The sequence below is a fragment of the Mixophyes fleayi genome, chromosome 1 (genome assembly GCF_038048845.1).
Source record: "Mixophyes fleayi isolate aMixFle1 chromosome 1, aMixFle1.hap1, whole genome shotgun sequence".
Taxonomy (NCBI): domain Eukaryota; kingdom Metazoa; phylum Chordata; class Amphibia; order Anura; family Limnodynastidae; genus Mixophyes; species Mixophyes fleayi.
Genome location: NC_134402.1, coordinates 76,162,883 through 76,187,873, shown reverse-complemented (window position 1 = coordinate 76,187,873; position 24,991 = coordinate 76,162,883). Strand labels below are relative to the sequence as shown.

Below are 24,991 nucleotides of genomic sequence, written 5' to 3'. Positions count from 1 at the left end.
AGGTCGCACATGAGGTACAGGATATATTGGACACCCCTCAAAGGTTAATGTTACACTCTCCTGTTATAGAACAAAGTCCATCTCAAGTAAAGGGGATGTTGCTGGAAATACCAGGTTCCCTATGGACCAGAGATGGACAGGACACTGGACTGATGGCAAACGTAGCCCCTGTCATGGTCAATCTAAAAAGTGGTAGGATAGCTAAAATCCCACAGTATCCATTAAAACCGGAGGTGGAACTAGGGGTATATCCTGTTATTGAGAGGCTGTTACAACAAGGGATTTTAATTCGTACAGCCAGTACAGCAAATAGTCCCATTTTCCCTGTGAAGAAGAATGGGGGGAGGGGCTATAGATTAGTCCAGGACTTAAGGGGAATTAATAAAGTTGTTGAGAGCCAATTCCCCGTAGTGCCGAATCCAGCTGTCATCCTCATGCAGATTCCACCTTCTGCCAGTCATTTTACTGTCATTGATCTATGTTCTGCTTTCTTCTCAGTCAATCTTCACCCTGACTGCCAATACCTTTTTGCATTCTCCTACAGGGGAGTGCAATACACATGGACCAGACTACCCCAGGGGTTCATTGACAGCCCCAGTATTTTCTCCCAAGCCTTACATGACTGTTTGCAATCCTTTCAACCCCACAATAGGTCTGTTCTAATTCAATATGTGGACGATTTGTTGTTGTGCTCTGATTCTTTTATGTCATGTTTACATGATACTAAATTGTTGTTGCTTCATCTTTCACAAACAGGGCACAAGGTGGCAAAGGATAAATTACAGCCATGTCAGACTAAGGTCAAATACTTAGGACACTGCCTCAGTAAGGGGCTAAGACACCTGACAACCGACAGAATTGAGGCCATACAACACATGACCCTGCCGCAGAGACAGAAGCAGATTCGTACTTTCTTAGGGATGTGTGGATACTGCAGATCCTGGATCCCAGGTTTTTCTATTCTGGCATTACCATTGCAGGAGCTAGTCTCTTCCTCAAAACCAGAATGTGTTGTACACACAGAAGAGTCAGAGCAAGCGTTCTTTAATCTTAAAGATAGTCTGACTAGAGCACCTGCATTGGGAATACCTGATTATGAAAAGCCTTTTGAGCTATTTTGTACAGAAGCTGATGGTCGTGCAGCAGGTGTCCTCGCACAGAAACATGGTGACGCTAGCAGACCGGTAGCATACTACAGTGCACAATTAGACAATGTGGCAAGGTCACTCCCAACATGTCTCAGAAGTGTAGCAGCAACGGATCTTCTGGTGAGTAAGAGCGAGGACGTAGTATTAGGACATAATTCAACTATCTATACACCCCTTGCTGTATCAGCTCTGTTAAATTCAGCCCAAACCAGACATGTTTCTTCAGCTAGATTCACAAAGTGGGAACTACCCCTGATGGCACCCTCAAACATCACCATCAAACGATGTAGCACCTTAAATCCAGCTACATACCTTCCGTATGTGTCTCTAGAGACACAAAGGGTGGGAGGTGAGGAGACCCTGGTTGATGAGTTAGGCAAGAATACTGACACGCATGACTGTATGGAACACCTGAATCAGACCATTACTGCAAGGCCCGACATACGTGACACCCCCTTAGAAAATGTAGATTTTACGTTTTATACAGACGGAAGTTGCCATAGACAGACAGAGACAGGAGAGCTATGTACTGGTTACGCGGTTGTAGACGATCAGGATGTGGTAGAAGCTGAACCCCTTGGCCCACCTCACTCAGCCCAGGTGGCGGAACTAGTAGCCCTAAGGAGAGCATGTGAATTGGCAGAGGGTAAATCAGCCAATATATATACTGACTCTAGGTACGCCTTCGGGGTAGTGCACGATTTTTGGGCCCTTTGGCGTCTTAGAAACTTTACGACAGCAGCAGGTACACCAGTGGCACACTCACAACACATAAAAGGACTTCTGACAGCGATAGTTACCCAGAACAGTAGCCGTCATAAAGTGCAAAGCCCATACCTTTGAAGAAGACCCAGTGTCATTGGGCAACAACAGGGCAGACGAAGCTGCTAAATGGGCAGCAGGGCAACCTATGACTGTATCGACCGAGACTATGATGGTTTTTCAGACATTAGACATGCAGAAATTAATTGAAATGCAAGATTTGTGTTCCCTGCAGGAAAAGGCGGTCTGGAAGGCGAAGGGATGTGGTCAAGAGTCCTCAGGACTCTTGAGGGATGGACAAGGTAAGCCTGTAGCTCCCCGAACATACTATCCAAGCCTGGCTGAAGCAGCACACAGCCTGACTTATCTGGGTAAAGAAGGTATGTGCAAACTGGTGAGAGCATACTGGTGTGCTCCTGGATTTTCCTCTCAGGCTGGTAAGAAAGCAATGTCATGTCTTACTTGTTTGAGGAAAAATGTTGGGAAAACTATTCCAACTAAGCCATCCCACATCCCTCCTACAGACGGACCTTTTCAGGTAATACAAATTGACTATATCCAATTACCACCGTGCAGGAATCTAAAGTATGTGTTCCTGTGTATTGATGTGTTTTCCGGTTGGGTAGAAGCATATACGGCAGCCACTAATACTGCTGTGTTCACTGCAAAGAAAATCGTACAAGACTTTGTGTGTAGGTTCGGTATCCCTAGAATCATTGAAAGTGATAGGGGTACCCATTTTACTGGGGATATCTTCCAAAATATGTGTAAACTCATGGGAATCAGTAACAGACTTCACACCCCTTACCGACCACAAGCCAGTGGAAAGGTGGAGAGAGTAAACGGTACTATAAAGAACAAGCTGGGTAAGATAATGGCTGAAACTGGGTTGGCATGGCCTGAGGCTTTGCCGTTGGTCCTCCATAGCATTCGAACCACTCCTAGACCTCCTCTTAATCTGTCCCCCTTTGAGATACTGTTCGGACGACAACCTCATTTGATCGTGAGTCCACAAGACGACTTGAAGTGTAATAATGAAGTTACTGTATAATATCTTATAAGAATGAGTAGACAGCTAAAACAACAACAAAAACTAAAAATGCTGTCACCTGGTATGCCAGAGATGAACTGTCATGATGTTGAACCTGGAGACTATGTTATGATCCGCAATTTCTTACGTTTAGGTTGTTTAACAGACCGTTGGGAAGGCCCGTACCAAGTGCTGCTGACCAGTACTACATCACTGAAGGTTGCAGAGAGAGACACTTGGGTCCATTCCACCCACTGCAGGAGAGTCCATAATCCGGAGAAAGTGCAAGACAAAACTGAGACCGACGACATAGATCTGTCACTTGTGAGCCTGTTCCGGGAGACCTAAAGCCTGCAGTCGAGACACCTGAACCAGAGACGTTGCCTCAGAACTATCTTTCCAGCGATGGAGTGGCGGTTTTTGTTTTTCTTTTGTTCCAGGATTTTCCTTGTTTTTACTCTTTCTAGGACATTCTATTTTTGTGAAGGAGGATGGAGGAGAGTTCTGGGAGTGATAAGGATGAAATGGAGGCCGAAGAAAAGGTAATAGGATACTCAGAGCAGCCTATTAATCAAACTTGGTCCAGGGGTTATGAAAAGGTCTGCTAGCTCAGGAACTCGGAGGCAGTGTGAGGGGCTATTGTCTGATGAGTATTGTATCTGCAAGTTCTGCGACTCCCTAGTTGAAGAGAGATGCATCCAACGATGCCAGTCCCCCAGTACTCTGAATATAGGCGGGCATCCTTTGGAGGATTATCACTCCCTGGTGGGTAAGGTGCTAAACCAAACCGAGTGTTGGGTGTGCTCTCACTTGCCTCAAGGGCAGCATAATATAGGACTAGTGCCATTCCCTCTAAACATATCTGAAATACTCGAATTGAGGGGTGGGAGGCCCATAGAAGGGAGGTACAATAACACTAGGTCCCCTAGTCTGACGCTTCGACAATACTCCATAGGCAGATCTTTGCTGTGCCTAAACATATCTCATGCAAAGCGCCTGGAAAATTGGGAAGCTGACCTATCAGATCAGACAATGGCTCGCCACACTCATTTTAGAGGAAGACTCACAAGGTCACTACTAGGCAGGAATGTTGATGGAAGTCACAGATTAGGGCGTATAACCAAACATAAGAAGGTATCCATTGGAAAAGTCTCTACAGATAAATGTAAAAATGTCATTAATGCCGACACGTGTCTAGAACAAATGGTGACACTGGGCATGGGTAGTTTTATCAAAATTCTGTGTGATATAATTCATGGGCATACTGCTCCTTATGTTCTCCCTGATGATGTGTATTTTGTTTGTGGGAGGAAAGCTTATTCCTGGGTGACTCCGAGTTACAAGGGCTTGTGTTTCTTAGCTAAACTGGTTCCTGAAATCTTGACTATTACTCATGAAGAAATGGTTGGTATTCACAAGACTACATCACCACCATACATACACACACAGTATGAACACTGTGGCAAGAGAAATATGATTCCTGGTGAGGAACCCATAGCTACAAAATTGATTAGTGAAACTCCTGGTTTCCAAGTTATGGTTGCTCTAGATCTCACCAGGACCGCTCGGGGAACATTAAACTTTAAATATATCCAAGACCTAGCCAAATTAATAGATAATATCACCGAGATGTACGATGACACTTTCAGGTATACTGGAAGGGAGCTACAAGCGTACAAGAAGGAGTTGGTGCAACATAGACTGGTACTAAATTATCTCACCTCTATTACTGGTGGGTACTGTGTGACACTGGCCACCCAGTTCGGTGTCAAATGTTGCATGTACATTACTAATAATACTGATGACCCCAAAGGGGTTATAGACCGGAAGATGGATGAAATTCTGCAGCTGAAATGGGAATTTCGAAAGAGTCACAATTCTTCGTTATATGAGGTCGGGGAAAAGGTGGCGGGTTGGTTCTCGTGGTTGAACCCTGTGAAATGGTTCTCCGGTCTGGGGGAGTGGGTACAGGAGATGGTTGCTAGTGTAGGTTAGCTCCTTCTCTTTATACTGGGTGTCATCTTAGCAATTGGTTTAGTTGTCAAATGTGTTCCTACTGTGTTGAAGTGTGGAAAACTTTCTCAGTGTTACTCTTATGAGACCGAGACTGAAAGGGTGGTACCAGATACAGAGATCATGGTCTGTGAAGAAGTATTGTATAAACCTGAACTTGAAACGGTGATTGGGTGATAGTTTAGTACACTATCAAAGGGTGGAGCTGTCGAAGTCAGCAAATTGGATAAAGTCATTTCAATTAAAGTCTAGCAAACTTGGTTGTCTTTGTCTGAAAAGATGCATATGGTACGCTACGACGTACAAGGGCACGCTATGGCGTGAAAGGGCATACGCATCCACTACACGTGGCATCAACAGTAATTGGTCTTTTACCATACATTCGCACAAACACGCATACTTATAAAATAGTACACATTAATGGTAGTTGCAACACATAGGCAGTTATGTCGAAATATAGTAGTATTTATATGTTATATCAGAGTTACATGCATATTAGTGAAATACACGGAACGGGTTGAAGGAATAACATCATGAGTGGTATCATAATGAACCTTGTTACATATTCTACTGTTTGGTTCACTCTGCGAGGGAATCGCAGAGTGCATACACCAGTTATGAATGATAGGGAATTATGAACTACTTAAGACTAAGGAATCTTGGCGAGAAGAGCAGAGCATACCCCCTGCAGAGATGACCCCCTCCTTTGGATTCCTTAGGATGAACCAGCCAATGATAGACAACCCCTTGGACATTCCTGAGACCTGGACCAATAGATGCAAGCTATACCATCTTCATTGTATTACTATATTTGATTGTGTATATAAGCAGCAGCTTGTGATCCAGTATGGAGACATCTTGTCCCCAGACTTCAGGATTGAATGACTGCACTGGATCCAGAGCGCCTGCGATAAGTAACGGCTGTATTTACCATTACTTCGCTTGAGCATATTTATTCTACTATTTGCGAATAAATCTTTGTGCTTTGGAAACACAACTCGAGGTTCGACAATCGTTATTGGTTAGCGACAATACGCACATAACAGGGCTTAGCTTTGTTTTCTAGCCACTAAAGAGGGGCTCGACTGTGTTCTCAATTGTCTTAGTTTCATATAGTAGCTACAATAAACAGATCTTATTTACTGGACCCCTAAACTGTCTCACTTTGTATAATAGCTGGTCTGACAGTGCTGCTACTTGCACACATCTCCCTAATCACCCATACATAAGCAGATGTCTGGATGTATTTTAAGAATGGATGGATACTGGTTTCGGGTATCCATCCATCCTGAATCCAGAATTGCGCTGGACTCCAGTTAATATCAGCAGATGTGTGTATTGAGTAGCTCCAGTAGAAAGAATAAAGGTGGCGGACAAATACTAAATAAAATCCTTAACGTGTTTTTCCATCCAGTCAATGGTTTCATCAAAAGCAAATGTCATAATATCCTCAATATGAACAGGTTTTTTTTAAACTGCAGGGATCCAATCAGAGAATTCCATTCATTAGTTAACACCTGTATTTTAGAACTTGTAATCCACATTATTTATAGAAGGGCTATAATATTCCAGTGACAAAAAGGACCATAGGTTGTAAGCTTGCGAGCAGGGTTCTCTTACCTCTCTGTCTGTATGTATTACCCAGTATTGTCTTATTAATGCTTGTTCCCAATTGTAAAGCGCTACGGAATTTGCTGGCGCTATATAAATAAATGTTGATGATGAGTATGAAATATGTACTGGTTTCTGCTAATTAAATATAAAATAATGATGTGACATGTTCCTCAGGGCAATCCCAGGATAGAGGGGAGGAAGTTCCAGGATTCCCCAGCGTCATCCTGCTGGGATTAGAGTGGCAGTGTTGTGTAGATTGAAGGGCCCGAGAAAACACCAGCAAGTGTGAGAGCCCAATTGTCAGAGGAGGGGAGAGCAGCAGGGCTGGTGCTGGACCCTCCAGCACCCCCTGACCTTCACTGCACATGTGCCGTTACCCTTCACTTGTACAGATTCCCACTCTATTTAGATGGGGCACATGGAACAAGGTGGAGCGACCTAGCGAGCAGGGCTGAGAGAACACTAGAAAGAGCCCAAACAGGTGGTGTCACCACCACAGAGGAGCAGTGAGCAGGTCTAATAGAGCTCCAGAGACAGTGCCAGAGTTGAGTGACTGATGTGCGCTGAGACACCACTTTATATATGCCTGTCCTAGTGTCATCCATTTAAAGTAGAAATGCTCGCTGACCCCCGTGTTTTGGGTTTGGATCTGGATTTGCTTTGGATTTTGGTTTTGCCAAAACCACCCTTGCGTGTTTTGGTTTTGTTTAGCCTATTTTTTACTAAATTTCATTTTTTGGGGTAAAATCCCACCATTTCATTATTATTTTGTACCTACATTATTATTAACCTCACTTACACTAATTTACAGTGATTTCTATTCAATTTTAGGAGAAGTAGCATGTACAATTGATCAAGCCAAGGAGTTCATCCACAAAGAGTGGCACTTTTGTGGCTGAAGTGCAAGTCCAACATGGCCCTCCCTAAACAAGCTAACAATGGGCTTGTTAGAGAATGGCAGAAACACACATCAGTGCCAGGAAAGATTAATGCTGCAAGATGGAATTGTCCTTGGGCCCTCCCAACCACCCATATGTTGGATCTTACAAAGGACATGCACACTTTAACAAACCAAGCACTTACTTTAATGTTGGGGCTGTAGAAAGGCCTAAGAATTAATTGTGGGTCCTATTGATTTAACACCGGGGCTGGTTGGAATTTTCTAAATGTACCCATTATTTTTTCCAAATAGAGCCCCCAACATTCCAGGGTCCAGACAAGCCGCAACTAAAGAAACCAGCAGCCATAGGTGGTAAAAGTGACACGAACAGGTAGGACAGTCTGTCAAATGTTCGGAGTCTAGTGCAGGCTTGGCTAACCTGTAGCACTCCAGGTGTTGTGAAAATACAAGTCCCAGCATACCCTTCCAGCAATAAACTGCTATATATTGGCAGAGCATGCTGGGGCTTGTAGTTTCTCAAGCCTGGTCTAGTGGGACAATCCCTATTTTTGGTGACTGTTCTGCCCAATCTCAGGGGCAGGTCAAGACTGTGTACTCTTTATATATACACACTGCATTCTTTATATACTACACTATGGTGCTAGCTGTCCTTCATGGGCTGACCACTCCCCCTCTGATGGGCCCCCTAGCGTTGCAGTTCCCCGGTGGGCCCTTCATGCCCCAGTCCGACGCTGGTTACATGAGACCTAGATCTGTGGAGAGCCTGCATAGATGTAGGTATAGGGCGGCAAGGTTGTTTCTCTTCTCTATTTGCACATCATTTTTCTTTTTTATTTTATTAATGATACATTATTGACAAATAAATGGATATTAATGTATAAATATTACAAAAATTTTAAACAATGCTGACATATCAAAACATTAATTCAATGTGTTTATTTTATACAGATAGTATACAGTAGGGGCTGACGAATGGGAAAGTAGCATAATGGGACACAGAATAGTGTTGTGGTCTTAAAAAACAAATCTACATAAAGATATATCTTCTGGCATGTGTTCAGCACTTGGAGATGGCAGCATTTTAGATCCGCTCTCTCTATATAGATTATATATATACACACATGCATCTAAAAATTTGTGAAAGCAGTGGAAAGTACTGTGGTGTCCAAGTCATCACGCCAAGAAGATCTACCATCTCATTTCAGCTGCTGGACCCAGTGACCACTGGCACTGCAGCAGGGGTTTCCACCTCTATTCCTCCTTGATGATCTCCGCTGCCTCCTTGGTGACAGCAGCTGCCGTCGAACAAGGGGGAACAACAATCCTGGCTCAATTTCCATAACATAACAAGTTACATATCTGTTTTACGCTCTCAGAAGATACATCCACAAACTAGAAGTGTGCGTAGGTGTGCAGAAAAGTGGGAAAATCTGAAGAGGTGTCCAGTGCAAACCGGTCTCACTGCTGATGTGCAACTGAAACACACAAGGTGCACAAATCATAGGATGAGACCGGAGTTCTGCCAGTTCAGAACTGGTACAAATATCAGGCCCTGCACCCTTACACAGGGAAGAAACGCCTCTAAAAATGTGTCCTGTCCACCTCTTGATCTCATGTCAGTAAGATCACTCAGTAGTATGAAATCTCATCCACAAAACTAGTTGTGATTGCCTACTCTATACTTGGCAACAATACCTACACTTGGTGAATGTACCCAACGCTGTGATAAACAACCTGATAAACTTCAGGGGTCAGATGGTTGCCCCCTAATCTTCAAAAGGGCCACATATTACCCTTAGTCTCCGCAATAAATTAAAACAATACATTTAATAAAAGGAGACATCTGTAATAACAGGCCAGCAGGCATTTTATACAAGTGTTACAGGCTATAACAAACAAATCTGACAATAAAGCAGGAAGGAGCTGGGGGCCGCAGGTGAAGGACCAGAGGGTTACTTGTTGCCCCTCACTGACCTAAGCTGTTTTGTACAAGATTTCCAGGGTGCAGTTGTACGTCAGACTTCAATATTGCTTGCAAAACGCTGACTGTTTTGAGTAGTGATCTCTAATGATGTGAGCAAGTTCTCTGCACAGCGCTGCGGAATTAGTGGCGCTATATAAACTGCTGCTGCTAATAGTTTTGGAAAACAGATGAAAATTACTCATTACAAAAGAAAGTCAGCGATTTTCTACTATGCAAAAACGCAGCTGAAAGATCACACATGTGTCTACCTTTCAACAGGAAGAAGAGGAAAAACCAGTAATTACTTGTACAGATTGTATTTTATGCACAAGGTTATATTAAATATTGCAAACATACAAATCCTAGTATTTGACACAAGTGTTGCACTCACCGGTCATTAGAGTGTAGTAGTTTGGATAGGAAAGGCTAGGAAAGTCCGGGGTCATATAATCCACTTTAACGCCACTTTCAACAATCTGCTTAAAGCCGGGAAGCAGTTCAAGTTCTTTATCATTAATATAATCATATCTCATGCCATCAATCAGGAATACCAGAAGTTTTACCCCTGCCAAGGATGGGACTGCCAGCGTGAGAAGTATGAGAGAGAAGGTTCTGTGCAGAGCCATGGTTTTAGCTGGATGTTTCCCCACAGTCAATGCTGCTAGAGTCACTGAATCAGAGATTAGATTTATAGGCAGCTCTGCATAAAGGGATGGGTTTGACTTTGAATTAGTAGCCCTCCCAGTTCCCTGCTTTGGAACGTGTAACCCTTTGTGATACAGTGAACTGTTGACTGTTTAGCTGACTACATATATGAGTGTGTATGCAACTTTTACACACTGCAGATTAATACTCTCATTCACTACATTGAAGCAGTCCGATGACAGAGTACAAGAAATAAAGGAGATAATAGAATAATTATAATTTATATAATGTTAGTGTATTGTGCCATGACCTTCCTGTGAAGTTCATGTCTACTGTATGCACGTTATACACAGCAATGTCAGATGCAACTAAAACAATTTTACTCACTTTAGTTGATTGCTTCTATAGCACCTATAAATAAAAAAAGTCACAACTCATTTTGGAAGAGGAGCGGTATCTGTATAGTAAACAGCTAACCTCAAAGTCCCTATGATATGTTTCCAATAGAAAAGTCTGTGCAAGTCCCATCTAGAGATTTGCAGCAGCGTTTAGCTGTGGTCATGGTGACTGCAGTATGAACGGATCTGAACATAGAGATGAGATCATTGAACTGTATGGTAAAAATATTAATTGTACTAACTGACATTTTGATTTGAACTTAGTAAAGGGGAGGTTTATTTCTAGAATCATCATGGGTGACAAGACACTTGTGGTGCCACAAGTATGCTTTAAAATTGTTTGCCTAATAAAAAATGTCTAACCAGTGCACCTTAATGAAATAAAGTAAAAATAGTGTATTTAAAAATAAATAATAGTACCATGTAACAAAAAAAAAAAATCATTGTGCCTTCTTCATGAAATTAATAAACCATAGTGCCCTTTTCATGAAATAAATAAATCATCGTGCCCCATTCATTAAATAAATTGAGCACCATTGTTAAAAACAAATATTAATTGTCCCTGTCACAGTTATAACATAATCAGGGGTTATAAATATCTAAAATGTTTAATGTGTGTAATTTATGAACTCACTGTGACAAGTACTAAAGGGGTTAGTTTAGCTTTCTGACATTTGCCATTGCCAGGCCCCCAGCTGTTGATTATGTCCTGTCCTAAAAGGGATCATTTGCATTTTAGCCCAGGATGTATAGAGATAAGAACAACTCTGCACCTAGGTATACACTCCCCCAGATGCAAGGAGATCTGTGGCATCATTTCCAACAATAGGACAGTGTTGTAAGCATCTAAGCCCGTCCTCAGGATTTCATATACCAAAATATACATAATCAATGTTTGCAGATATATTTAGTAGTATTATCATCAGTGGGATTAGGACTAAGAAATATGTAAAATTTAAATGCTACACATAAAGAAACTATAGCAATCATATATCTTCCTGAATATTGGACCTAATAATGTCATATTTCTTATGCAATTGTTTGGGAAGTTATGACATGTTTATTGGATGGGAAATTGTGTTTCTGTGATTTGTCAGAGAAAAAAATGTGGCAGAATTTTGGGCTATTTCTGAATAGACTATGATCCACATCCAGGGAGTAAATGTATTATAGTCCGATTTTGTCAAGTTGCCGGAAATCGGCGAGTTTACAGCTAAAATTTAAAGCGGCGCTGGCTTGTAAAGGCAAGTTTGCCTTTACAAGCCAGTGCCGCTTTATATTTTACCTGTAAACTCACTAATTTCCGGCGACTTGAGAAAATCGCACTATAATACATTTACCACCAGGTGTGACTTTCCTTCCCATATTAGCATATACTTCCTCTCAGAGTGACCTCACATGACATATTTAAAAGCACACTGTGGGGGTAATTCAATTAGCCAGTAAGTGTCTCACGGACATTCCAGAGACACTTTGTGGCAGAGATTTCACCATAATTGCCATCAATGTGCTCGGCTTGATGTCAGCGCACAACATCGTTGGCAATTGAATTCCCTCCTGTATGTTATAAAAAAACTGTCATCTCTTTGGGAGTCAATTTCGTATTCCCAACCTCTGCCAGGTGCGGCTACAGAAATCTAAATGAGTTTTCTGCTTTTGTTTTTATTCTTATTTATTTTAAGAAATATTTGCATTTTAAAACTGTATGTTGTATTAGTATTATTCAATTTGCTATCTTAAGTATTGTGGCTATTTGCCTTATTAAATTCCTTTTACTAACATTCTGTGTTTGTGTTCTTAAATTCCTGTGTCAGATAGCTAGGTTATAATATAAGCCCTACATAACTAATATTTAGGGTATTATTTGGTGAAGTATAAGAATTTTGCTTATTTGTTAACCAGTGCAGTTATTTTCCAACATCACATTAGTAGCTATATAGTTGGATACACTTTACATGCAGTCAGCAAATTTGAGATAGTGAAGAAAAGGAACAGGGAGAAAGGCAGAGTGCCATAAATAGTGCAGTCCTTTAAAAAAAACACCTTAATTCTACACATAAATGCAATCAAGACATTTACACAATAACAACTATGACAATTCTCTCATATGATCATCATCATCGGTTGAACTCTGTTTTATAATATAGTTCAGTCTTTTATTTGAATGGTGGAATCGGGAACTCAGCTGCGCCATGGAATGGCTCTTCCACAACCAGCACAAAGGAGCAGTTGGTCTGTTCAACAGTAAACCAGCTGCAGTGTCAGGGAACCCACCAATGCGTTTTGTCAGAAGGACTTCATGTATAATTATTCTCTTATATTCTTTATATGTCCCTCACTTCAGGGAAACTATTAGTATATACCGTATTTCCCCATGTATAAGATGCACCTTTTTCCTCAAAATTTTGGGTCTAATAACTGGGTGCGTCTTATACAGGGGTAGTAGCACTTACCCTGTCAGATGACTCCTCTGTCGTGTAGAGTCTTCTCTCTGTCTGATCCTGATGCTGGAAACCCGATTAAGGTCCTCTCTGCGATGTCCGGATGTCCTTTCAGGACCTTGACAAGGTCCTGAAAGGCATTTTTTCAGGATCTTGAGGTCCTGAAAGGATTGTCAAGGTCCTGAAAGGACATCCGGACATCGCAGAGAGGACCTTAATCGGGTTTCCAGCATCAGGATCAGACAGAGAGAAGACAGAAGACTTTACCAGACAGAGGAAGCATCTGACTAGGGTAAGTCAGAATTCACTATAGCGTTGTCTCTCCTCTGTATAAGCTGCACAAATACTCTGTGAAAAAATTGAGGATAATGTTTATCCTCAATTTTTTCACATGATTTATGTAGGTGCGTCTTATACAGTGGAGCGTCATATACATGGGGAAATACGGTATTTAAAAATCCACATAAACATATAAGGCCTGATTTAAAGTTCAAGGTAAAATGACACATTTTGAATAAATGCGGTTTCTGCAATTTAAAAAGTAGCACAGAGATACGTCCAGAACAACAATGCTGCCCTCATCACCATCAAAATTGCACAGGGCCTATTGATCGTTCAAAATTCTGCCTTTCTAAAAGTCATATTTTAAAGGGCTTTGCTGTCTTGCGTCTCTACTCCTCTACTGAACTGAACTTATATGTGGACACCTCACCTGCATCTCCAAGTGCAAGTGGGGGCAAGTATACAATATGCTCAACTCAAAACTTAGGTACAATCAGGGACACCATCAGGGTGTACAGCTGTATGGGGCTTGGAATGATGAGGGGGTTCGCCGTGAACAGATGGCTGGGCCCGCCTGAATGACCCATCACACAATGAGCATCAGAGGCTCAGCAAGGCTCGGAGGCAGGGTGGCACACATTGCAGTTTAAGCCAAGCTCCGAGCCTCCCCTCTCTCAGGCACAGGGCAGTACCAAATGCAGCATCTATTAATATGAATAATCAATGCATACAAAATGGAAGTTGAATAAACAAGTTATGCGTAATGCTTAGGATGCTTAAGAGTTAACAGTATAATAGTTGACAAATTAAATGTTATTTTATTTAGCAGAGTGACTCAAATGTTTATGTAGCAATATATTATATGGTATTTTATCTTGCAACTTATCTAACTAACTTATCTAACGAAATGTATCCCCCCTGATGAGAAAAAGAGAAGAAGTTGTGGTATGACTATTCTGGCTCCTAAAATATAGGTGGGGAGGTGATATGACTATTCTGGCTCATAATATAGAAAAAATATAGGGGGTTGATATAAATATTCTGGTGCCCCATCTATAAAAAAAACTGGTTTGACATGTCTACTCTGGTGGTATTTGACAAGACTATTCTGGCACCCAATCTATTAAAAAAAGGGGGAGGTTGACATGACTTTTATGGTGCCTAATCTGTAAATAATATCGGGCTTGCTTGGATAAATAGCTCTTTTTATTAAATTGGAATGATATTAATTTAATGTTGGGGATTGTTGGGGGGATACATGTACATATAAAAGAGAAAGTTTTAATTTTGGGGCTGGTTAAGGAGGTGGAGGCTTATTTATTAAATGTAAACACTATTAATTTAATGTTGGACTGGTTGGGCAGAAGGAAGTCTAAATATTAAACATGGGTGCTATTAATTTAATGTCTGGCTGGTTGGGGATAGGGTGGCCTAGTGTTCACTCATTGCGCTGCTTTCCAGGAGGTGAATAGTAACTATCTCTTTTCCAAAAAGGGTTCCAACATTCCAGGTTCTGGCCAAGCAGCAACTGATCTCAAGGTATCATCAGTAGCACCAGGTAGTCAAAGCTGCAGTACAGGTAGGAAAGCGCAAAATGGTGAGGGCAGGGCTGTTGGTTTCATCTGTACTGGGCCCAACAATTTCAGATGGCAGCCCTGGCTGCAAGTTGTGTGCAAAGCATCAAATAATATGCAAGTCACATTTTTACGTGGTGCAAATGGACTTATGTTCAGCTCTAAATCAAGTCTTTATTTGATAAATTTAGATCTAAATCTGGGTATCTGGGTCTTTAATATATTTTTGTTGTTTAAAGTAGGATATTTTTATATAAACATGTATCCTCTGCTTATTAGTTAAATAGTTTAATTTGCTCTAATTATCAGGCTATTATGTAATGTCCCAGCAGCATTTCTTTCAGTATACCATCCTGATCTCAATGCATGTGTTACACATATTTTATTCCTATTCTATTGCAATTAAATGTTTGTTTATATTAAAGAGGAATAGCAGCATTGATTTATAAAAATATTTGATATCATATATTAGAGATTTATAGCAGCATAGGGTTAGTGAAGACATACTGGAGCACACTCACAGGCATCTTTAAGCACTTGTTAATATCATATACTAAGTAACATTTAGTGAATATAATTGTGTAAATATCAAAGTAGAATCTAGTAAATTACATTATACATGCATTGTCATTAAGTACTTGGTAGTATCAGGTACAGATTATTAAGTAAATAAGTAAATGACATTTAATTATTAACCTTGTTTAGAAGTTAATATGTACTCAATTAGGTTTCGGTGCCTACATTTCAATCTCACATACCTTACAATGTAAAGAACTCTTCTATGAATTAAAACTCTGTCCTCAAATGTTAAGTAGCTTTCTCCCTTAGTACTAATTAGCAATTGCTCCATTCATAACTGACTCCCTTTGTAAAGTTCAACATGTCGTTACGCAAATACGGCATTGGTGGACCCCACTAACCTCTGGAGCTGTATCGGATGCACCCACCCTTGACTGAAATCCTTGCGTAGTCATAGAATATTCGCAAATCACTATAAAATATGTAAAAAATGTACTTTTGACAGACGCTGGGAAGTCATGGGATGCATCCAGTATGTTCGTCTAATAATTACACCTGTGACCACAAACACCTGGGGGTAAATTTATCAAGCTGCGGGTTTGAAAAAGTGGAGATGTTGCCTATAGCAACCAGCAACTTTGTTATATATTGCAGTAGTATTTTTTTTATACTGCAGGAACAGTGAACGTAGTTAGATATTGCAGTAGAAATTCCTTTTTACTGCAGGAACAGTGAACGTAGTTAGATATTGCAGTAGAAATTCCTTTTTACTGCAGGAACAGTGAACGTAGTTAGATATTGCAGTAGTATTTTTTTTATACTGCAGGAACAGTGAACGTAGTTAGATATTGCAGTAGAAGTTCATTTTTACTGCAGGAACAGTGAACGTTGTTATATATTGCAGTAGTATTTTTTTTATACTGCAGGAACAGTGAACTTAGTTAGATATTTCAGTAGAAATTCCTTTTTACTGCAGGAACAGTGTACGTAGTTAGATATTGCAGTACTAATTTTTTTTTATACTCTTTTTATAATTTTTTTATAATTTTTTTTTTATAATTTTTTTTACAATTTTTTAATAAGTTTTTTTATAATTTTTTTTATACCAATGGACTTAGCAGGACAGAGCACAGGACACAGCACCACTGGACTCAGCAGGACAGAGCACTGGACAAAGCACCACTGGACTCAGCAGGACAGAGCACAGGACAAAGCACCACTGGACTCAGCAGGACAGAGCACAGGACACAGCACCACTAACAAAACCCAACCTCCCGCTTCCCTGATCAATGCCCGAGTGAAGATGGCGGCGGCAAGCGGGGAATTTATAGAATCCGACTATCGCGAGATCCGACGGCGGGATTTGGACTCATAGCCTCGTTTTCAGTTTTTCTCAGTGGTGGAAATACCCGAACAGTGCTCGGATCGCCCTCGGATCCGCACTGTTCGGGTGGGCTCGGATTGCGATAATCCGAGTCCGCTCATCGTTAAATTTAATATGCTCAAATGTGTAATCTGATTGTATATCTCTCAACAAGATTCAGAATCCCATTGGTTGCTCATATATAATAGGAGCCAGAGACTGCCTTTTTGAGGGCATATATCAACATTATTAAAAGCGGGGACAAAATAGTATGTATATTTTTCACAATAGTGAAGGTCAACATGCCAGAAATAGTCATATATTGATTAGGATGTCATATACATGAGATCTGGATTTTAGTATCATATCAATATCCATATGAGTATTAATTTATATACATACACAGGGCTATATACACAATCTAGTCCTGTCATTAGTTATATCCAAAGATACTAATAATAGTTCAAACTCGATTATGGAACTCATGTATCTTGGTAATAATATTATAGTACCATATCTATATTGACCAATGATTTCCTAGATCTTATATCAATGTTGCAATTTTTATTATAAATCAATATATATACATGTCCTTCATGCTTTCATAAGTAAATTGCCCTCTGTTGCTGACATATAGCTCGAGTTTCACTTGTATGCTTTTGCTCTGACAAAGCATACAAGCGAAACGCGCATCCGTGTTCCCTTTGTACCCCATCTCCTGCCTTTTATATGATCTATCTGGTCAGATAATCCGGTCTCAATCCTCCTGTTAATAGCGATTTAGCCATAGTCAGTCTTAGAATAGGCAGATAGTAATAACTGCCATCATTACATTGCTAAACTAGTAACTACCTATATTTTAATAAAAGATCACCAATACTAAATGGTTCATTGATATGTATGGGACCGTTTTGCGATCATAAGAGCCGATCATGAGATAGCTGATAATATACAATCTGGGTGGATATATTCTGTTCTAATGCATTCAATAGTAGCGTATTGGTTACAGATAGCCTTAGATTAGGCAGACAACAACAATCAACTGCCTTTTATTATATTGTTAAATTACAAATCATGTATATAAAGATCACCTACATTAAGTGGCTCATTGGTATGTATAGGATCGTATTGGATCAAAAGAGTTAATTACTAGATAGCTGCTACTGTTTAACAAGTATATGCTGACCATTTTGAATGTTGCAAAGAAGCTTATATAGATAACATCTAAACAAAGTATAATTAATTTACAAAAGATATTATCTATTTATGACCTACGGTTGGAGATAGCGAATACTAATGATTTTCCGGCCACATATATTATCGCTATTTTGATATTACAGGGTGATAACATTGAGTAATAATTATAGGTGTTTATGAAATAAAAATAATATTGAGATGACAGAGCTTTTGCAGCTGGGACTGCAGTTTATTTCACATATCACAATATTTTCACTTTCTGTTTTTATTTTCGCTAGTTGTATAAAATAACAATATTTTTAATACATATCAATAAAATGTATTATTTTAATACAGTTCAACATCCCGGAGTGCCTTGATATATACTTCTCTCTTTTTCTCTCTCCTTTTCATTGTTCAATTTATGGCACAATTCACATTATTCCACAGAGTACTGCCCCCAAACAATATTGTCCCACAGAATACTGCCATCAAATCATATTATGTCAAATTACTGCCCCCAAACAATATTATTCCACAGAGTACTTCCCCCAATCCATAGTATGCCAAGTACATGCTACTCCCCCCCCCCCCCAGGTAGAAATGGAACATTGTCAAGTTTTTAAAAAAAAGCAAATAAAAAAATGAAAATAAAATGAAGTAAACGTGACTTACTTCTGCTTCATCTCCTCTCTGTGGTCGGCTGGGCAGGTTCCAACGTCATGACGTGTGGGACTCTTAAAGGTGCAGGTGACTCATCCTTTGCAAATGTTTGACTCGAGTGGGCCCCACCTACATAGAAAAGGGCAGGGGCAGATTGTGAACTTAAAGTGGCCCTGAAAAAAAAGTCTGAAAATGGCCTCATGTAGGTGGGGCCAAATAAATGGTAGTCGGAGCCCAGTATGTGTGTGCACCCAATGTGAGTGTGTGTGCCTACTGTATGTACTTGAGTATGTGTGTCCTTTTCTTGTCGCTTTCCTGACCTGTGGCTGCTGGTGTCTTTAGCTCAATTGCTGCTTGTCTGGATCCTGGAATGTTGGGAGTCCTATCTGGAAAAAAAATGGGTACATGAAATTTAGAAAACTCCAACGAGCCCTTGGCGTTAAATCAATAGTACACACATTTAATAATTAGGCCTCCCTCCAGCCCCAAAATTAAAATAATAGTATTCACTTTGATAAATAGATTGTTGAAGTCGTATAATTGGATGAACGAAAGTATATTGGTTTAATATTGGTTTGCCGTGCGTATTGCGAAGCGTACGCCACGTGTTACGTGGCGTGGTGCATTCGCACGGTAAAATACGCGCGCACACACTCGCATTACAACAGTTAGTTATTTATATAATTTCATATTGGTTCTGTTACACTGTAATTCAGGAGCAGATAGTATTCGGTTTATTATTAGTCCATATATATATACATATATATATATATATATATATATATATATATAGATTATATGTACATTGTAGTGTTATTAAAGGTTTAGGTAATAGGAAAGGTGTCATGCCTGATATCATATTGAAGCCCTAATCATCAGCAGCTGTCCGGTGCAGTCGGCGAAGAGATCGCACATTGCATACTTTAGTTATTGATATTAGAGAGTAAACCTTTGTATGATACTGGCTATGAAAAGGAGCAGACCCCCTGGAGAGAAGACCCCCACCTTTGGATTCCTTAGATTGAATCAACCTATTACCTGTCTGGCCTGGACCCACCCAACGTCTGGACCTATAGAAACAATCTACGTCATCTCTATTGTTCACAATGAAACACTGACTGTATATATATTAGTTGCATCTCACTGGGGCCTCAGTCAACTCTGACACAATATTCTACACAGAATATTGTCCATCGGGTCCGGTGGTTGCGCAGCGTGCGCAAGCGATTGCATTTGGTATGTACTTATCTTTTGGTATTGGCTGTGCTGTACTGTACTTTATCATGATATAATAATGTATTAAATTATTGACTATTTACATCTGTTAAAAATAAATCACTTTGTGCTTTGGACACACATTCAATTGATTGGGCAATGCTTATTTTAAAACGATAGAATTACTTTAATAATTTGGGGGCTCGTGAGCTTTGGAGGTTTCGTTGCCGATGATACGCAAGACCAACGGATTTCGGTTCCTCAACAAAGGGTGGAGACGCGTCATAAACGGGTAAGAACGCATTGTGTTCAAAACCTGAATTTTACTCTGTGTTGTGAAACCGAATGTCCGTTTTGCATTATCTAGGGCACGCTAACTAGAACCTAGGGACAAAAGAGAAAACTGTTTCTTTTTTCTGTCATTGTGCGTTTTAACTGTATTGCATTGCTTAGCGTATGTGTATTTCCTGCTGTGCGTACGCGAACTTCCGGTAGACTTGCCACGTGGTTAAACAATCGTTTTGATAGTTATTGTACGTGTATAGTATAATTACTTGTGAAAGCCTCTGAGGTATTATTACTGTTGTTGGGAACTTTTGATTTTCTGCGCAGAAAAGGTGTATAGTGTGTGATGTTGTAACGTAGATACACTATTTTATTGTTGAGGTGCTCAGTTGCTGTCTGACGAGGCGGATTGCCCAACTGAAGGACGGTATACAGGGCAGGTATACCGAATGCGAAAACGAAGTTTTCGCAAAAGCGCTACCAATAGATCGCAAGGTTTGCTAATAATTAGTATTGGTAGGCAGTGCGATCCGATCGCACCGTTAGTGCGAATTGGTGAAGCAGCTAGGAGGAATTATACTGGAAAGGCAGGTTGATTGTATTAACTTGCGCTCCCAGCGATAATAAACTCAGCAGATTTTTGTGGTTGAGCCAGGGTATCGAGGAGCTGATAGCCCTTGGGGCCCACAGTGATATTTCTGTATTAGGGACCCTCGCCAAGGGCGAGAAAAGCGAGTGAGCGCGGCTAAAGGAAATACGTTCACCGAGCATTATAGATCTCTAGCGGTGAGTATAGCAACAGAGTTGAAATTATTTAGTGGAAAGAACAGAGCATTGCGGTGTGTCTGTATTTCACATTTTGCCGGAAGGAACAGAGCATTGCGGTGTGTCTGTGTTCCGGGTAGAAAGTATATTGTGCAACATGGGTGCTAGGCATACGCTAGAGATTGCCAGTTTACTGCCTAAGGAAGGTCTTATTGAGTCAGCAAGATTTCTCATGTGTGCAAAATATGGTGCATACGCAACTGTGTATTGTGACACGTGGGTCGAAATGACCAAAGATTGTGATAGGCCTTTCCCAACAACAGGGAGTTTTAATGCAGAGGTGCTAAATACCGTAAAAGATAAAGTACGGTTGATTAAGTCAACGAAAGTGAGAAATGCACATAATCATTGTTTAAAATCGTGGCAAATGGAAGGTAACACGTGGCAGAGCAGCGAACGCACAGCGGAAGTGAGTGTAAGGAAAAACACGTGTTCAGCGGAAGTAAGCGTACCGGAAACAAGCATTCCGGAAGTGTGCGTTGCAAAGCGTGGCGAACTGAGCGCAAACACGCCCCCGATAAATTCGGTCGGGGCGGGAAGTACAGCCAATACCAAAAATGTAAAAACTGTAACTAGTAACTTGTATGTTGTTTTAAGTAACGTTAAAAGTAATGTTTCAGGACAAAGAAGAGGAACGGTCCCACCAGCAGGGGCAGCTGCTGAAAGTGGTGAGAGTAATGAAAAGGTTAACACAGGGGGAGACATCCATTTTACTGCAGCAGCAATTTCAGCAACTAGTTTCAGTGATTTGGTAGACTTACATCCTGTCTGCACAGCAGCAGTTCCCAATGGGAAAGCAGACAGGAATAGTGATGTTCCCTTAAAACATGTAGCAAAGCATGATCCATGCACTAGGTCTGAAACATTTTCAATTTTGTCTGATTTCCCTGATCCTAGAAAAGATTTGACCAAATGTCAGCAGTTTATTAGATATTATGGTAATGTGTATGAGCCAACTAATAAAGATTGGCGAGTATTATTGAAGGCCTGTCTTCCTCTCAATACTGATATACAAAAGTTCATTAATGATTGTATGTTGGAGGAGGATGAATCCTTAACCGAGGATGATAATCAGGACAATATTAGAAATATAATCACACAGTTGGCCACATATTTCCCAGTGATAGTGGACTGGAGTAAAATTTTTAGTATCCAGCAAAAAGATAGTGAAAATGCAGCAGACTATTTTTGCAGAGCTTTGATAGCAATGGGCAAATATACTGGGGTACCAGACATAAAAGATAATCCATATTACAGAGAGGTTGCTGTTAAAGTTCTAATGGATGGCCTCAGGGAAAACTTAAAAAGAAGGGTGCAAACTTCATTACCATACTGGAAAGGAACCACTGTAAGTGCTCTCAGGGAGTCAGCTATAGAACATGATAAAAGTATAAACAAACAGAAAGAGACACTAAGTGATAGGGTAATGATGATAAGTATCCCAGCACTAGAGGGACTGCACACACGACCACCAGAATACAACCCACATAACAGGAAACCCAGAATAGTGAGATGTTACAATTGCAGAGAAGAAGGACACATTAGGAAAGATTGTAAAAAGGAAGAGAAACAACACGAGTTGAGGAAGTGTTTTCAAGGCAATAAAATAGGACACCTAGCAAAACATTGTGCAGACATGACAGGGACGTGCTTCTACTGCCATAAGAAGGGACACATGAGTAGGAACTGTGTAGAGAGAAGAATGAATACCTGGGTTGGAAATCACATAGACATCCACAAAGGAGGCGTACACTTCTCTCAGAGGTTCCCCTTTAATTGATTGCACACTCTGTAACAACTAATATTCTGGGGGAGAAATATAGCCGACTCTAGAGTTAATCTGTGGTGAGCATTAAGGTGCAAAATGTAGAAAGAAACTTATTTTTTTTAAAAGTAATCTTTGTTGATTTTGTTTGTTCGTTTTATGTTGTCACATGTTTGTTTTCCTAAATCGCTAGCCGACGGCAAAGAATAGAAATGTTTGTTTTGTTTGCTGTTTTAAGATAACTATCTTGTTTTTCTTTTCACAGATAAAAGGGACACAAAAGAAGTATAGACAAGTGTTTAAAAGGGGTGAGATAGAGAAATAGAAGAATTACTCTTGAAAGACTAATTAACAATAGACAATTGGAACACTCTTTTGTTTTAGGCTGCAGTGACTCATGATAATTTGTTTGGCTGAGAATCATTATCCAACAATTAAGTATGGACATACTTTGCTCCAAAATATCGTTTTATGTATTTCAGAGAAAATATGAGTCACTAAGAGTACATTTTCACATTTCTCTATTATAAGTTAGAAAAGTCCGTTGAAAAGGTATGTAGTCAATGAGATACCGAGTTCTTAATGAACAAATGACGGACGACACTGGATTGCACTGTTAAGAACCCCTAGTCAAGTATGGGGAGGGGTCATAGTTAGCAAATAGCTAAGGGGAACAGTGGAATGAATACAGCCATTTCCCCATAGAGTCAGAGTCCAATCCAGCTGTCATTTTGTTGTAAAAAAAAATCTCCCTTTCTACATGTATGTTTGTATTCAAACCTTTGTATTCCCATCATTCATTGCTTTCCTATTTCTCATTCTTTACACAAACGCTAGTCTCTCCCCCTACCTCTCTCTCTCTCCCGCTCTCTCTCTCTCTCTACCTCTCTCTCTCTCTACCTCTCTCTCTCTCTCTCTCTCTCTCTCTCTCTGCTCTGGTAGAGATAAAATTACACAGTCTCAACAATGGGGCTAAAACATATTTTTATATTTTTACATAAGACAAATTCAGAGATACACACACTAGATTGACATAAGTTACAGAAACAGTCAGGGGTTTTGTTTTCATGTGTATAGAAACTGCTGATTTTTTTTTTTAAGCAGAAAGGTTCTGTTGTGGAAATACGATTCATGTTTTATAGATTGCATATCTGTTTTGTTTTTTGTTTTTTTGTTTTGGTTCGTGCCTCCTGTACAAAAATGTGCCTTTTTATGGATGCACAAAGGGTGGAGACAGGAGATTGCTACAGATATGCATCTCTGTGTAGAACATTGGAGTAGGATTTTTACCACAAGATACGACATAATGTGAAACCCTAGAAAATGTAGAATTTTCATGTTTTATAATTTTCACTGTTAGACAGGCATGTACTGGATACTGTTATATTTGAAGAAAGTGTTATAGAAAGAGACCTCTTTGCCTTTCCCACTTAGTCAAGTAGCTGAATATGAGGTACTGAGAAGGACATGTGAGTTGGCAGAGGGAAAATCGATTGATATACATTGGTCTTTAGCATTTTTTCTAGTCTAGAGGGCGATGTTGAGGTGACTGAGAAATCGTTTTATAGCAATACCAGCACATGATTAGGACACTACATAGAGGACTTTATACAGTGACACAGTTACCAACTGAAGTAGCTGCTAGTAAGGTCCACACTTACACGCACAACCATACAGGGCTGTCACACCAGGGAGAACATAGCTGTCAAATAGACAACAGGGTTTTATGTGACAGCTAACAAATCTATGTTTTGTTTGTTTTTCGTTGTATTGTTTTAGTTTTAAAAAGGTGAACACACATGCACGCATACACATATTGGTTAATATAGGAAGATTTGTGTTACCCGAGGGATAAACTGTCTTGAAGGTGAAGAGATGTGGTGAGGAGTCTGGTGGACTCTGGAGAGATGGACAAGGTAGACCAATAGAGCCATCCCATATCCCTCCTGCTGATGGGTTTTCCTCCAGGTAAAACAAATACACGTCATCCAATTACCACCATGCAGGATCCTCAAGTATACACAGGTGTACCAATGAAATATGTCTAGGTAGAGGTGTATTGAAATGTGTCTAATGTATTACTGTTTCATACTCAAAGCTTTTGTTATTTAATGTGATAGTCCTAGAGTTATAATAGATGATAGGGGTATTCATGTTATTGATAATAGATGTATAATGTATGAGTAGTGGTAACAAATCACATACTTTCAGTTAGCCATAAACCAGTGTGAACATAAAGTATTGGTACTCGGTATAATGAATTGAATAGAATAAGAGTTGGAACTTGATTGAAGTGCCACTAGTCCTTTCCCGCTACCAAGAGATCACCCCTGGGCAGACTCCTAACCTGTCAGTTTTTGAAATGTTCTTGACCCCTCGTGAGATGAGATTGTAACTGGGAGGCTAGGT

The 24,991-nt window shown here is 40.2% G+C and overlaps 1 protein-coding gene across 1 annotated transcript in view; it reads right to left on the bottom strand.

The window, feature by feature from the left end:
• ENPP6 (ectonucleotide pyrophosphatase/phosphodiesterase 6) overlaps positions 1-10,106 on the bottom strand; it is a 63,466-nt gene extending 53,360 nt beyond the window's left edge. Inside the window, exon 1 of the mRNA XM_075197128.1 lies at positions 9,823-10,106. Coding sequence (XP_075053229.1) covers positions 9,823-10,057 — 235 coding nt within the window. The 5' untranslated portion in view covers positions 10,058-10,106. The remainder of the gene's footprint in view (positions 1-9,822) is intronic.
• Positions 10,107-24,991: the final 14,885 nt, after the last annotated feature.